The sequence below is a fragment of the Hirundo rustica genome, chromosome W (genome assembly GCF_015227805.2).
Source record: "Hirundo rustica isolate bHirRus1 chromosome W, bHirRus1.pri.v3, whole genome shotgun sequence".
Classification (NCBI taxonomy): Eukaryota; Metazoa; Chordata; class Aves; order Passeriformes; family Hirundinidae; genus Hirundo; species Hirundo rustica.
In genome coordinates, this window is record NC_053487.1 from 3,630,876 (window position 1) to 3,645,395 (window position 14,520).

The window sequence follows — 14,520 nt, forward strand, 5'->3', positions numbered from 1 at the left end:
GCAAATTTGCTTCTTGCCCCAATCTTACAATTTGTTGTTTAATCAAATGGTTCATCTTTTCCACCTGGCCGCTAGATTGAGGGTGGTATGGGGTGTGCAATTCCCAGTCTATTCCCAGGTGGTGACTTATTTGCTGCACAATTTTCGAAATAAAGTGTGGTCCCCTATCTGAGGATATGGTGGCTGGAACTCCAAATCGTGGTATTATTTCTTGCAACAGCGCTTTGGTCACCTCTCGGGCCTTAGCTGTCCTGGCAGGAAAGGCTTCTGGCCATCCTGAAAAGGTATCAGTTAACACCAATAGGTACGATACCCTCCCTTCCTGGGCAGTTCTGTAAAATCAATATGCCATTGTTGCCCAGGTCCACAACCTTTCCCAATTTGTCCCACTTTAGGCTTTGGGGTATTTTTAGGGTTAGTTCGGAGGCAAAGACTACACTGACGAGTTACTTGTATCACTGTGCCCTGCAATTTCCTGGCCATGATTCTTTCTTTCAAATGGTTATACAGGGCATCTATTCCCCAGTGTGTTTTCTCATGTTCCCTCTGTACTAATGACCACAACAAATAGGAGGGTACTACAAGTTTCCCTTCTTCTGTTACAGCCCATCCCTCCTGATTATAACTTGCCTTTTCTACCTTGATAAGTTTCTTATCTTTCTTATTGTACACTGGCTTACCTTCAATAGAAACTTTTCCATCTGGAATCAATGCTGCCTCAACAGCCTTATCGGGTACCTCACCTTTTGCTGCTTCTTTTGCCTCTCTGTCCGCCAGCATATTCCCTTCTTCCAATTCAGAGCTCACTTTTTGGTGTGCCTTTATGTGCATTACGGCTACTCTCTCAGGTAGTTGTATGGCATCTAATAGCCTCAGTATCTCTTGTGCGTGTTTAATACTCTTGCCTTGTGAATTCAGCAGTCCTCTTTCCTTCCAGATGGCTCCGTGAGCATGAACCACTCCGAATGCATACCTTGAGTCCGTGTAGATGTTGATCTCTTTTCCTTTTGCCAGCTCTAGGGCTCGGATTAAGGCAATTATTTCAGCCTTCTGTGCAGATGTATTAGTTGGTAATGGCCCAGACTCTATTACCTCTCTGCTTGTGGTAACTGCATTAAGAGGTCATCCACATACTGGAGTAACTGTCCTTCTCCTGGTGGAGGTTCCCAGGACTCTAAATCCTTGGCAAGCTGTTCCCCAAATATAGTGGGGGAGTTCTTGTACCCCTGCGGTAACACACACCATGCGAGCTGAGTTTTTCTTCCAGTTTTAGGGCTTTCCCACTCGAATGCAAAAATTTTCTGGCTGGCTTCATGGAGAGGGAGGCAAAAGAAAGCATCCTTTAGATCTAGAACAGTAAACCAAGTTAGTTCAGGTGTTAAACGGGTTAACAAGGTGTAGGGATTGGCAACCACTGGATACAAGTCTTCAGTTACCTTGTTAACAGCCCTTAAATCTTGTACTAATCTGTATGACCCATCAGGTTTCTTTACTGGCAGAATAGGAGTATTAAAATCAGATTGACACTCTCTCAGTAGTCCTAGCTGCAGAAAGTTCTCAATAATTGGGCTAACCCCTTCTATATCTTCTTTCTTTAGGGGGTATTGTTTAACCCTTACTGGCTGTCCTCCTTCTTTAAGCCTGATTTGCACTGGTAGTGCATTCTTTGCTCTTCCTGGTATATTGGAGGCCCACACTCCTGGAGATACTTGATCCATTATTTTCCTAAAATTTTCCTTTTCACTTGCCACTTCAATTTCTTTGGTTATTAGCATTAAGCTTAACAGTTCTACATATTGTTGATCCTTTACCTCCAAACTAATTTCCCCATTTTTGAATATTATTCTTGCTTCCAGCTGCTCTAGCAAATCTCTGCCCAAAAGTGCAGATGGAGCATTAGGCATGTATAAAAATCGATGGATGCCCCACTGTTTTCCCAATTTATACTTCAATGGTTTACAAAAATAAGCTCTTTCAGATTGGCCAGTTGCCCCCTTTACCATAACATAGTCATTGGTTACAGGTATTAGGGCCTTATTCAACACTGAAAATGTTGCCCCTGTATCTATCAAAAATTTCACTTCTTTTTCTTTGTTCCCCAGTTTAACTATAACCAGAGGGTCCCCTAGGGTAGGGCCCTCCGGGCCCCTTCAGTCCTCTTTTACATGAGCAACTACTTTTTCCCTTTTCTGATCACCTTTTCTATGTTCATTACCCTTTCTTAATTCTGGGCACTGGTTTTTCCAGTGACCAAATTTCTTACAAAATGCACATTGATCTTTTCCTAGTCGGGGTGGTCCTTGTTTTGGTGGACCTTGCCCATGTTTCCCTTTTTCTCCTTCTTTTACTACTGCTGCTAGTTTCTTCATCCCTTGTTTATACCCTTCTTCCCGGTTACTAAAAACTCTCCAGGCCTCATCTAATAAAGTTTCTAAATTCCGGCTGTTTGGGCCCCGGATCTTCTGGAGTTTCCGCCTGATACCTCCTGTGGATTGTCCTAAAAATAAATTTATTAATTGCTGCTTTCCTTCATCAGATCCAGGATCCAGGGTGGTGTGTCGGTGCATTGCGTCTCGCAGGTGATCTAGAAATTCAGAAGGTGTTTGAGAGGGGCCCTGTTTGATAGCATATAAGGCTGACCAGTTTATGGTTTTGGGGATTGCTCTTTCTAGCCCTTTTACGATTAGTTCTTGGTATCTCTTTAACCGTCCTAACCCCTCATCATCATTAGGATCCCAGCCTGGGTCTTGAAGGGGAAATACATCTTTAACATCCTCCTGTGTTGTCCTACAATCATCCTCAGCCAGATCCCCAACCACTTTCAAAACTAATTGTTTCTCAGTTTCTGTTAAGGCATCAAGTAGCAGTTGCAGATCTGCCCAATCAGGTGAATGCTGCTTAATCATAATCTTCATTTTCTTAGCAACCCCTATAGGATCACTTCGATAGCCCTTAGCAATCCTTTCCCAAATTTCTAAATCAATTGAGGAAAAGGGAACTTTAATCAGTTTTGTTTCCCCATCAGAGGTTATTGCTTGTCTTAGAGGTGCTCGTATGACAACTCTGGTTTGTTTTCGGGTCCTTGATGCTATAGTTCCTCGTGAGGGAATCTTAGGACCTGGTGGGAGGGGTTCAGGTTCATCCCACTCACTGTCACAGCTAGGCAGTGGTGGATCCCGGGGTTTAGGAGTGGGTGGCGAAACCCCTACCTCAATTGCTGTCCTCCCAAAGGAAGATGAAGCTAAAGATGGAGTGAGGGGGGTTGGAGTCAATGATGGTTCTGAATTTGCGTCCCCCACCACCCTCCTCCTTTCCTGCCTCCTAGGGGCTGGCTTAAGTATGTCTTCTGTCTCTTGTTCCAAAGCCTCTGCTTGGTATACTTTGTCAGGATGGGTGCACCTCTGATTTATTGAGCAGGTACTACAACACCATTTGGGCTTCCCTTTAGTAGCTTTATTATCCTTTTCAAGGGCTAATACTAAAGGATCAGATGGTGACCTCATTCCACAATCCCTTTGCCACTCGGGATGATTCCTGAGAGTGAAAAACATAGCAGCATAAGCTACTTCTTGCCACTTTTGTTCACGCCGAAGGAAAAGCATCAATTGTAATAATGTCTCATAGTCCAGTGTACCGTTTACTGGCCACTTCACACCTTCATCAAGTTTATATAATGGCCACCATTGTGTACAAAGCTTAGCAAGCTCCCTCTTAGTTTCGGTACCACCACAGCCCACCAGTTCTTTCCAGTGTGTTAAGATACACCCTAAAGGGCTTCCTCTGGGAATCTCTTTGCTGTCATTTGCCCCCATGTTTAGAATCCCTTTTGGTCCAAGATGTTACAAAACACAAAGTAGACTACTTCAATTGCGCTTCTCAGCACCAAAAATTTATCGGCTATTTCTGCTAACTCTGGGCATAAGTTCTGGGCTCTCTGCTTTCTGCACACAATCAAAGCCTTTTCTTAGAGAGACCCAACTCCAAACACCAACCGTTTTAGGTTCACAAAGAAAATAGCCAAGGGTCCCTCACGACCCCAAACACACTCCACCAGAAGTTTCAACAAGGTCCCGCCGAAAAATCCTACGGATTTCGGCCGGGACACCACACACAAATCCCTCCGTGAGAAGGAGGTGGGGGGGTAACCCTGATCCCACGCTGCCTCTCCACTCTGTGGTTAAGGACTACACCACCAGGACTTTAGAATATTGCCACACACTCTAGCAACTGCAAGCCTCACAAACAAGCAAAACCTTTTTCCCTTTAACTAAAACACTCACTCGCCAAAAGAACTTCTTAGGGTTTTACAGGGAGTTTAGAGACGCGTCCCGAGGCTGCAGAGCCTGGATTCCCCCGCAGTTACCAGGGAAACAAATCACCCCCTCCCAATTCCTGGGGCTGGCTCAGGTTTCAAACCTCCTTATGCCGCTTGCTCCTTTTAGTTCAAAAACAAACAATTTAAACTTACACAAATACTTTTTTCACCTAACAAAACGTAAGCAAAATTTTGTTGCCAAAAGCACACGCTGTTCAAGCTCACACACAGTCTAATTCCCCTCCAGCACACAATCTGGATACAATACAAACACTTTAAATCCTTCCGCCCTTGCAAACAGAGGTATCCCTCCACTGATCAGGCGGGGAATTCAAAAGGCTTTTACAACTTCAAGCTTGCAAAACTCCTAAAACCATTTACACAGATTACTAACACACTCCAAAATCACACAAATCAAAACGCTTACACAAACTCCCACAGACCACGATACATACGGTGCACCAATAATTCTTCCACACCTGAAGACACAAACACACAAAACCACGAGACCACAGAACACGGATCCGTTCACACCACACACACTCCGTGCACTCGGGGCCGCAATCGGGATTTCCCGGGACCCACAACGGGACCCTTCGCGTCCCAGCACGGGCTTGCCACACGGATTACGGATTGTCAAGGTACCTTTGAACCACAAACTGTAACCGGAGCCACCACTGCTCCTAATACACAACAACAACACCGGTTATTTTACTGCCGCCGCTGCCCCATCACAGGACACGGACTACCAAGTCATCTTTAAATTGCAAGATGACATAACAAAAAAAACCGGTTACCGCTGTCCCCACTACGGGACACGGACTACCAAGGCACCTTTAAACTGCAAGATGACACAACAAAGACAGGTTGCCGCTGTCCCCACTACGGGACACGGACTACCAAACCACTGATACCAAGCTCCGCAGAGCTGTCACAACTTTTACAAACAAACCCAAGAGGCGTATGTTGTGCACGAGACGTCTCTCAGTGTCTTACCAACCGCCTATACCAAGGTACCTATTTTCAAATATAAACATACCTTTTGTCCGTAGTTCCAGCAGGTTCTGGTCTTTCCCCGGGTGGTCAGCAGGACCGCAGGAGCCCTCTTCCCAGAAAATTCCGGGTGGGCGCCCAGAGGGGTCCTGGACCCCGCTGGCCCCACGGCCAGAGAGAGCAGTCTCCTGCCTGGCTCGCCAAAATGATTTATTAAAGAAATATGGGTATTGATCTAGTATCGATACCCAACTGTGACGGACAAAAACTCTCTAACAGTTTAAAGTTAGAAAGTGTATGTTTATTACGGCCGGGCAACACGCGGGATAGTTCCCTAATTCGCACTGCGAAATTCACAGGTAATTACAAAGTCTTTTATTTACAAAAGTGTTGAATATCCAAAATAGAAATGCATATTCGTACCCCTGTCACCTCCCATTCCTCGCTTCATATGCTAATTGGCAAAAAGGCTATTAAGCATGCGTACTTTGTTTCTTAAAATGAGTCGGGGGTCTATTTTGGGGAGGGGTCACCTAAAATGAGGAAGTAAGATGAGTCTTCCTTGTCCTGACCTTTCTACCTTTTCAATGCATTCGTGACAAATGATTCCTTGGTAGAACTTACAGTTTCCTGTGTTCAATGGGTCCTTTAAGCAGGAAATCTGCAGCTATCTTATGTCTTATTTACCACATTCTGTTTTTCATGACAAGGACAACTACATAAACATAAACCTGACAAGAAATGAGTTACAAGATCCGGGGTAGCTTATCTAAGATCCGGCTTCTGTTAACTGCGAACAAAGATTACCTATCTACTTCAGCTAATTCAGCAACTTATTATCTTAACTTTCCTAAAAAATCCTTAGTTCCTCAAAATTAACGTCTCACCAGTGCTGTTACTTTTACTTTATCCCTTATTATTCCTTATTAAACTTTTAAAAATTTTAAAGCTGTCATGGGTTAACACAGTTTGTTTTTTAGTTAAGGAGGAATACTGCCCTGCCAGGACCTGTTGATTTCCTATGGAAGGGACAGGCACCTATCAGGCCACTTTTAGATACTGGCATATTGTTTAACCACTGAGGAACGACTTTGTGAATACACATATAAAGCTGAGACTGTGTCTGAGCCGGCCCTTTTCCTTCTGGCCTCGGAGGAGGTAAGAAGGCAGTCCCGGCTCCCTCCTTGTGGGGGGGGAGCCGGGATGGCCCAGCCTGCCTGGGCCCAAGCTTTTCACAGGAGGCCTGCCTGACCCAGTGACCCCTTGGCCGGGGGAGGGGATGAGACTATGCCCCTGTCCCAGTCCAGATCGGGTTTCTAGCAGCTGTAAAACACCCTGCCACTTCCCCCTGCGGGAGTGGGGGCAGGGAGGGGTAGGGGGGGCCCGGCCTGAGGCCTGGCCGTGGCCCTGAGCCCTTGTCCCCAGCAGGGGGAGGGTAGTCTGCAGCCCCTGATAGGAGCTTTGAGCTGGGCCACCCCAGATGAGACCGAGGGGTGGGGGCAGGACGTATCTACCAGCCAGGCTGCTCCGAGATCCCTTGTGGTGAAGTTCTCTTCCCGCATCCCCATGACTTTTGAAAATCCTAGAGGCTGCTGCCTGCCAGAGATCATGTGACCATCTGCAGGCCCGGGCAAGAATGTCTTTCCTGTTACAGATGAGACTTTTTAAAACTCTAATCCTCCTTTTGAGTAAAAGGAAAAGGACCAAGTGATTGATCGTAGAGAAGACAGAATTAACTAAGTGAAGAGAGAGTGAAAGTCCTAAGTGGGACAAAGGAGGAGGAGTGGCCTCGTTTGGCTGGACTTTTCTGGTGAAACCATGGAGAATGGACTATTTCCTGTAACATATGAATGCTGTTTGGGGGGGGATGCATGGCTCTAGTTAAAAGTTGTGAACTGATATAATTGAAATTTAATAGAGAATTTTGAATAGAGGAAGAAAAGTGATAGGAAGCCCTTTGCTCCTAGGGAAAAGGAGATCTCTAGTTTTAGAGATGAAGATGATTTTAGAGATAGAGGAAGAGAATCTTTGCTTTATACTAGAAGAAGCATCCTTAAATGGTACCTCTAATAAGCTGATAGGCCCGTATGAAGCCATAGGAAAGGCTGGTAATGGGTGGGATTTCACAGTTTGCAGAGGTTTCTTTTGGGTGGCTGCAGATTCGTGACATGGGAGCCACCAGAGGACTGTTTCTTTTGTGGCAATGTCTCCATGGGACTCTAAGAGAGACTCCTCTCCCAAAGAACTGATGAAATATTATTTTTTAAATGGTGAAACTGACTGAAAATCACAGGTTTTGTGTCTTTTATGCTGTTTGTGGGAAAGTGAACACTTGTAGGGAGGAGGAAGAGTGTTTTGAAAGTTTCATTTTGATTCCTTTTTCCTCCTTTTAGTGTGTGTTAGTAAATCTATCACTGTACCTTTAAGTCAGGCCTGCTTGCTTTCCTCCTAATCCTATCTCACAGCAGAAAAGATGCTCAAACCACTACACTAAATTTGGCCAACAGAGACAGGCGAACATGAAACCACTACAAAAGCGTAATCTTCATTTCTCACAGGGGGGAGGTATACAGTTTCTTTCATCTTCCTTTCTTGTCCTATGTGCCTGAAGAAACCCTTCTTGTTATTTTTCATGTCCATAGCCAAGTTCAACTCCAGCTGTGCCTTGGTTTTCCTGATCCCCTCCCTGCAATCCCAGGCCATATCCCTCTAATCTCCCCAGGATGTGTCTCTGCCTCCACTACATATGCATTTTGGTTTTGTGTTTTAGTTTGGCTAAGAGATCTTGACCTAGCCAAGTTGGCCTCCTGCAACCCCTTCCTAACTTCTTGCATGTTGGGATTGAGAGCTCTTGCACCCTGTGAAAAAAGTCTTTTAAATATCTCCCAGCTCTCATTTGGTCCTTTACTTCTGAGAACAGTTTCCCAAGGGATCCCATACACTAGCACTGAAAGTTTGACTTTCTGAGGTTTAGGGTCCTGATTCTGCTTTTTACCTCTTCTGTACCCCTCAAGACTGAGAATTCTACCTCGGCATGATCAAAGATATTGTAAGAATTTCTGTCAATAGCATATCCACCCTGTTACACCTGTATTTGCTTGCTGTGTTCCAAGACATACCTGATACTCTGCAGGATCAGATCACTGTTTACGGGGAGTTTTATTAATGTATGGTTCTCCCTTTTGGGTTCTAGGTTACTGTGCAGACACAAGGAGCTTTTACACATTCAGATAACTCACTGTCTTGTAAATTTATATTTGTTTAAATGATATTGTTATTCAAGAATAGAAGTAAAATACTGTATAACTGGAATTGGGGTATATTTCACTGAAAGATTGTTTCCTTTGTAGATTGATGAGCACAGGATATGTGTTTGTGTACGAAAACGACCACTCAATAAAAAAGGTATGGCCATTTAAGATTTTGCAGAATTTTTTCTCTGAAAAACTGCTTCCAATAGTAACATTATTTATATTAAAGAGATCTAGAAATACTGATCAAAGGCAAAACTCTGTTATACTAGACAATATGTGTGAGGTACCTAGAAAATTTATAAACTTATCATAATCTAAATAAAAGTAGTTTAACTGTCACCATTTTATGGCGCATAATTCTTTTCCCAAGGTCATTCAGGATGCATTTAGTTGATCTGGGAATTAATTCTACTGTAATTTCTTCAGTATTCTTATATTGTGTTAGTATCACCATTCTTTTAAACTATCTTTAAGTGGTCTGATCAGTGAGCTACTCAATGAAAACTTTCCTACACTTTTTTGTTATACATGTGTATTTGTACTTTCAAGTCTTGAATCAGACATCAAGGGTACAATTCAAGTGCCTGAATGTTGGTGTCTTCTGACATTTAAGGTGCTCAAGGGTGTCCAAGATATCCTTGCAGGGCTAGCAGGTTATAGACAAATTGGAAACATGTACCTCTTAGAATTGCTGCTCAGGGCTGGACAGGATACCTTAGGCCATATGAAATTGCACTAAACAATTATTTTTAGGCACTGGAATCACTCCTTAGTGACTTCTTTTTATGTATGATTTGCTTTACAACTTTTTTTCTTACCGCCTGGTGATCAGACTGGAGTCTATATCCCCCTCCCCAAAAAAAATTTAAGTTTTCAACTCCAGTTAAATCCCAATCATTCTATTAATTTCTTTACTTTCATGGGAAATTAAGAACTGCAAATGCGTCTGGATTGAAGCCTGTATGAATCCGACAATAAAGTAAGCTGATTTTCATTTTGAAAGATGTTTCTTTCCTTCTCTTTGGCTTTTTGTTATCTTAAGGACTCAAAGAACATCTCTGACTCTGAAACAGCATGGGATGCATTTATTATTTTTGTACTGTCAACTACACATTGAGAGTTATCTGGAGGATATCCAGAGGAACATGGGAGAATTGTATAGGAAAGGGAAAACATATATTGGTGTTAGTATGATGTTAGTTTTGTCTTATTTTTTCCCCACCATGTTGCTGCTTCCCCTCCCTTTTTTGTTTATTACTTTTACTGTTTTCTTATTCCCTGTATTTTTTTAATTGATCTGAAAGAAATGCATAATCTCAAAAACTGATTGATTAAAACTATTTTTCACAACCTATGTCATAAGGGCATTCAATATATGTCTGGTAACAGTTCAATTTTTGTTTTAGCATTGGAGGTTATCTTTTATAAAATATAACTTAGAAATGTGATACATTGGGGGGAATGTTACCTTCAGCCTGCACTGATCGTGGTGAAAGTGAAAATACAATAATTGACAGCAAGTTGGTATGAGGCATAAATTAGGTTTCAGAAGTGGGACTTGATTCTGTGCAAATTATCTTGGATATTAGTTGTTTGGAGGTATTAAAAATAGTTCTGAGTTGTTGGTAGGAAGATGAGTGTCTAAGTAAAAATGAGGTTTGCACTAAAGTTATTTTGCATTTTTAAGAATAAGCTATAATAAAAAGGTATTAATGAAATAATCTATGCTGGGGAGGAACCATAGAGATAATCTTGTACCCACATAATGCAGTATTCTGGGAACATTCACTTTAATTTTGAAAGTTCATAAGAAACAATTTTTCTCTTGCAATATTTTAAAATTATATAAAATTATATAAAATTATATAAAATTATATAAAATTATATAAAGAAATAGAAGATGTTAGTGTGCAATACCCTGAAGAGAAAAATATAAATAGTTTTTCCTTTATTATTGCAAAAACATGTCAAAAATATTATCTTTTCCCTTTCATGTTCTGTATTTTGAAATGCTGTAAGATGTTCAAATAATTTACTAGAAATCAAGTGTATAAATCAATTTCAGGAAGTCTCACAGAACTATCACCAAAATCTTTAGGTGTTCTCAGCACCAACCATTTTGTGGATTGACTTTGCAAGATGTAGGTCTTCAGACTAACATTTTAAGATCTTATTTCAGTGACATATATTTAAAACAATTGTTTAAGAAAAAACAGCTTTTGACTGCTTTAGTTAAAGTTTTTCTGAAAAAAATTACCTTTATAGAGGTCTTTTCACCATTATTCCTTATTTATTCTCTGTGATTGCTGCAGAATAATTGCATTTTTTTTTATTGCAGTGCAGTTGAAAAATTGAATATATAGTGACTTGAATGCATATTTATGTCGGTGTGTAATGTCATGCAATATTAACCATTGTGCTGTTTGATCAGCATTTTAACTGATGAAAAGATGTCTATCTGATTATATAGAGCTACATCAAATTCTTGAACTGCATGCCTTAAGAAATTTTACATAGAAATGCAAGTAGGACACAGCAGTGATCCTGACTGTACACAGAAAGGATCATTATTTTTGTGCATCTCATGGATCGCTGGGTTCTCTCTTTTGCTGAGTCATATCTCATGCAACAATTGGCAATAAATTGTAGTGCTATGTAGTAATTATAACCTCAGGACTCACTACTAAAATTGCATCTAGATGGCTTCTGTTTATTCCTAGTGATAGGAAACATCTTTAGCATGTTCAGCTTTTTCTGCTTACAAAATAATTTAAAGAAAACATTTTACTTTAGAGAAATTCTATATTAAAGACCTGAGATTCCAGGAGGAATGCAAAAATGAAACCATGTAGAATGAAATTATTTTTTTTTTCTTTTTGAAAGCTGTGAAGATATGACTATAACTTTAAGAATTTAAGAAAAATGAAAAGACAGACTTTTAAAATTAAGCTATAATAATAGTGCTATCATTAATTATTTTAGTTTTTCTAATCAAATTTGTACAACCTTTCTTTACCTTCTAGCACCTGGTAAGATTGGACGACTTCAAAAATGAAATCTCTTACTTAGCAGATTACTATCTAGTATCAGAAGCCCAAGTCCATTGCAGTGTCGTTACTTGGAAGAGCTGTGTTATATGAGACATTATAAGAGTGTAAAAAATTAAAATATGTAAAAAATAGTGATGTGTTACTACTTAAATATATTTCATTTATTTTATAGAAACTTTAATGAGAGACCTTGATGTAATAACAATTCCTAGTAAAGATGTTGTGATGGTACATGAACCAAAACAAAAGGTGGATTTAACAAGGTACCTAGAAAACCAAACTTTTCGTTTTGATTATGCCTTTGATGACATGGCTCCTAATGAAATGGTTTACAGGTATGTGTATATGGGGGGTTTTGGGAATCTTTTTTCTCATATATCCTTGATGTCAATAACTGTGGGCTTACCTTGGTCATGGACTTCTATTCTCTCTGTTATCAGATATGTAGGTTGCTAACTCCATTCTTTTGCCTGTTTACTTTTGGTTTAGCTCTGTTTATCCTGAATCCTGCTCTCAGTTCTCCCCCAAGGCTTTTTCAGGCTCTAGTGTGTATTGCCTCCTCAGGAGGCAAACCAATTAGGAGAGGGTGGGGAAAGAGCAGAGAGAGAGACCCCATGGTATGTGGATCTTCATTTTCTCCTTTATTCTTCTGTTTCACTTCCACAGTTGAAACAATAATGCACACAATACTTTAAAAAACTTGTTTAGAAGTAGCTGTTTACCTTGTACAAGTTGCTAAATGGATTAGATACAGTAGCCGACAAGGTTAGACACCATAATAAGACATAATCTTGGTACGTAGTATAAATATTGTGAATTTTTTGGCAAAGAATATTGATATTAGAAAGGAATTTGATTAAGATAATTTTCCGTATACTTAGAAAGTGCTTCCCATACCCTTAAGGAGTTGGGACAGAGAATTATCTTAATTCTTGGTTTACATCCAACAATTAGGAAGTCAAAGTGGGCATCATATCCTGACTGATGTTAGAATCTAACATCCTATAGGTGGATAAGAGAATTATTAAAAGGCCTTGAAAATAAAAACTTGTGTCCTGTTGTCTTGGTTTGAAAGACAGGTATCTGCTAGGGAGGGGCAGGGCCTCTCTAGGAGCAGGGAATTCCAATCCCCTCCCTCCAAGTTATTATAATTTAGAAAATTAAAGGGGCTTTTCAGGCAGAGGTATGGGGAAAGGAATAACAGTTCTTTACAAGTAAGTATAACAAGGCAAACAAGCAACAACTACTACAGCATTAATAATAAACAGAACCAGGAACCTCGAGGGGCTTTGTGAAACAAAGCCTGGGGCAGTCTGATCTCTTGGGACTCTGGGAGCACCAAGCTGGAGCAGTGGAAACTCCCGGGCTGGTGGCTGGGACAGCAGGATGTCCCCGGCAGGCAGGGGGGTTGCCCCGGCAGGCAGGGTGGTGCGGGGTTACAGCGTAGCAAAAGGAGCAGTGCTGGAGAAGCCACGATGGCCAGACAGAGCTGGCCCAGCTCCAACAGGGCAGGCGAAGGAGCTCTGAATTCCTGGGCACATGAGCAGATGATGGTAGATTTTCCTAGGACTGGACTTCTTGTTGACAGTGGACTTCTCCCACAGCAATCAGCAGCTTGGTTGTCCTCTCCAATGCCCAGAGCAAGAAGAGCCCCCAGCTCCCCCAGCTCTGTCTTTTTCTTGCTTTAAAACTTGTGCAATCTTCCCCCTCCTGACTTTCGGCCACCTCCTTTGTGTTGGTCAAGCACCATCTAAGCATTAGTACTTAGTCTCTTAGTAACTTATAGAGAAAAGTTCTATAAGGAAAAAAAAGGAACAAACTTAACCCTCAACATCTATGCTTGATAGAAGTAAAAGAAGAAGTGTAACAAAAGTAAAAAATTTTTAGTCTGTTAGTTTACACTAATGAAAAAACTTCTAAACAACAAAGCTATGCCCTTGGAAATTTCTGTCTCTAATGATTGTCTGCTGTTAGCATCTTTTCTTTCATGATAGTAAAGAGCTGTGGGAGAGTGATCTAGCTGGTGAGGTGTGCCTCTGTAAAACGGAGATCACATCTTCACATAGAGGAGCAGTTGAGCTTTGGCCTTTCCCAGACATCTGTTGTCTGTTCGAACTTCTCCCGGCTCATAGATGAAAGGTCACTTCCTAGCTCTCCCCGGTCACTTATTGGGTAAAGAGTCAGTATCCCTTAGGACTTTCCAACACAAGAGGGGGAGGAAAGTGACTCAGATTCAAGAATACTTAGCTAGAGATGCAGTGAAACAACGCTGGAGAGGAGAGAGAGAGAGCCTTTACCTGATAACTTATTACCCCATTAGCAGGCCATCATGCCCATGGAAATCCCTTGGACACATATCTCATGGCATATGTCATGGAACACCTGGCTGTTTCCAATTGCTTCATTATGAGTGTTTGAGACATTTCTCAGAAGGGCTCAAAGGGGCCTACACCCCATGTCCTTCCTTTGTCTCAAGTTTTGCTTTTCTGTCTAGCCTTTTCTTTACAACCTCTTGCAAGTTTTTCTCCTGACAACCAGTTCCTGTAATCTCCCTCCTTCATGTTGTCTTTGTGAACATAGTGTTTAAATGTGAGGGATATTTTTGACGTTATTATGTTTTTGTACTGAGTTTCTTCAGCAAAAATTTTATTACTTGCATAATAAGTTAATAGTAATATGGGAAATATTGAAAGATGCTTGTATTCATACTGAAACAATAAATCTCTAGTCTGTATAGCAGTATAAGCTTTTTTTTCCTCCCTCATATGGCACAATAATGATTATTACATGAAGGATAATCTACTTCAAGGCCTCCTGTAGTAACACAATTGTGAAGAAGATAGGTATCATGTTCTGCTCTAACCAGAACTACCAGGGTCACAATGGGGGTGAAAAAATAGTGTAACAA

General features: G+C 41.2%; 1 protein-coding gene across 1 annotated transcript in view; it reads left to right on the forward strand.

Moving 5' to 3' along the window:
- Positions 1 to 14,520, forward strand: part of LOC120764894 (kinesin-like protein KIF2A) — a 237,047-nt gene that overhangs the window by 93,024 nt on the left and 129,503 nt on the right. The window contains exons 8-9 of the mRNA XM_058423934.1: positions 8,659 to 8,713; positions 11,785 to 11,947. Of these exons, the coding sequence (XP_058279917.1) occupies positions 8,659 to 8,713; positions 11,785 to 11,947 (218 nt within the window). The remainder of the gene's footprint in view (positions 1 to 8,658; positions 8,714 to 11,784; positions 11,948 to 14,520) is intronic.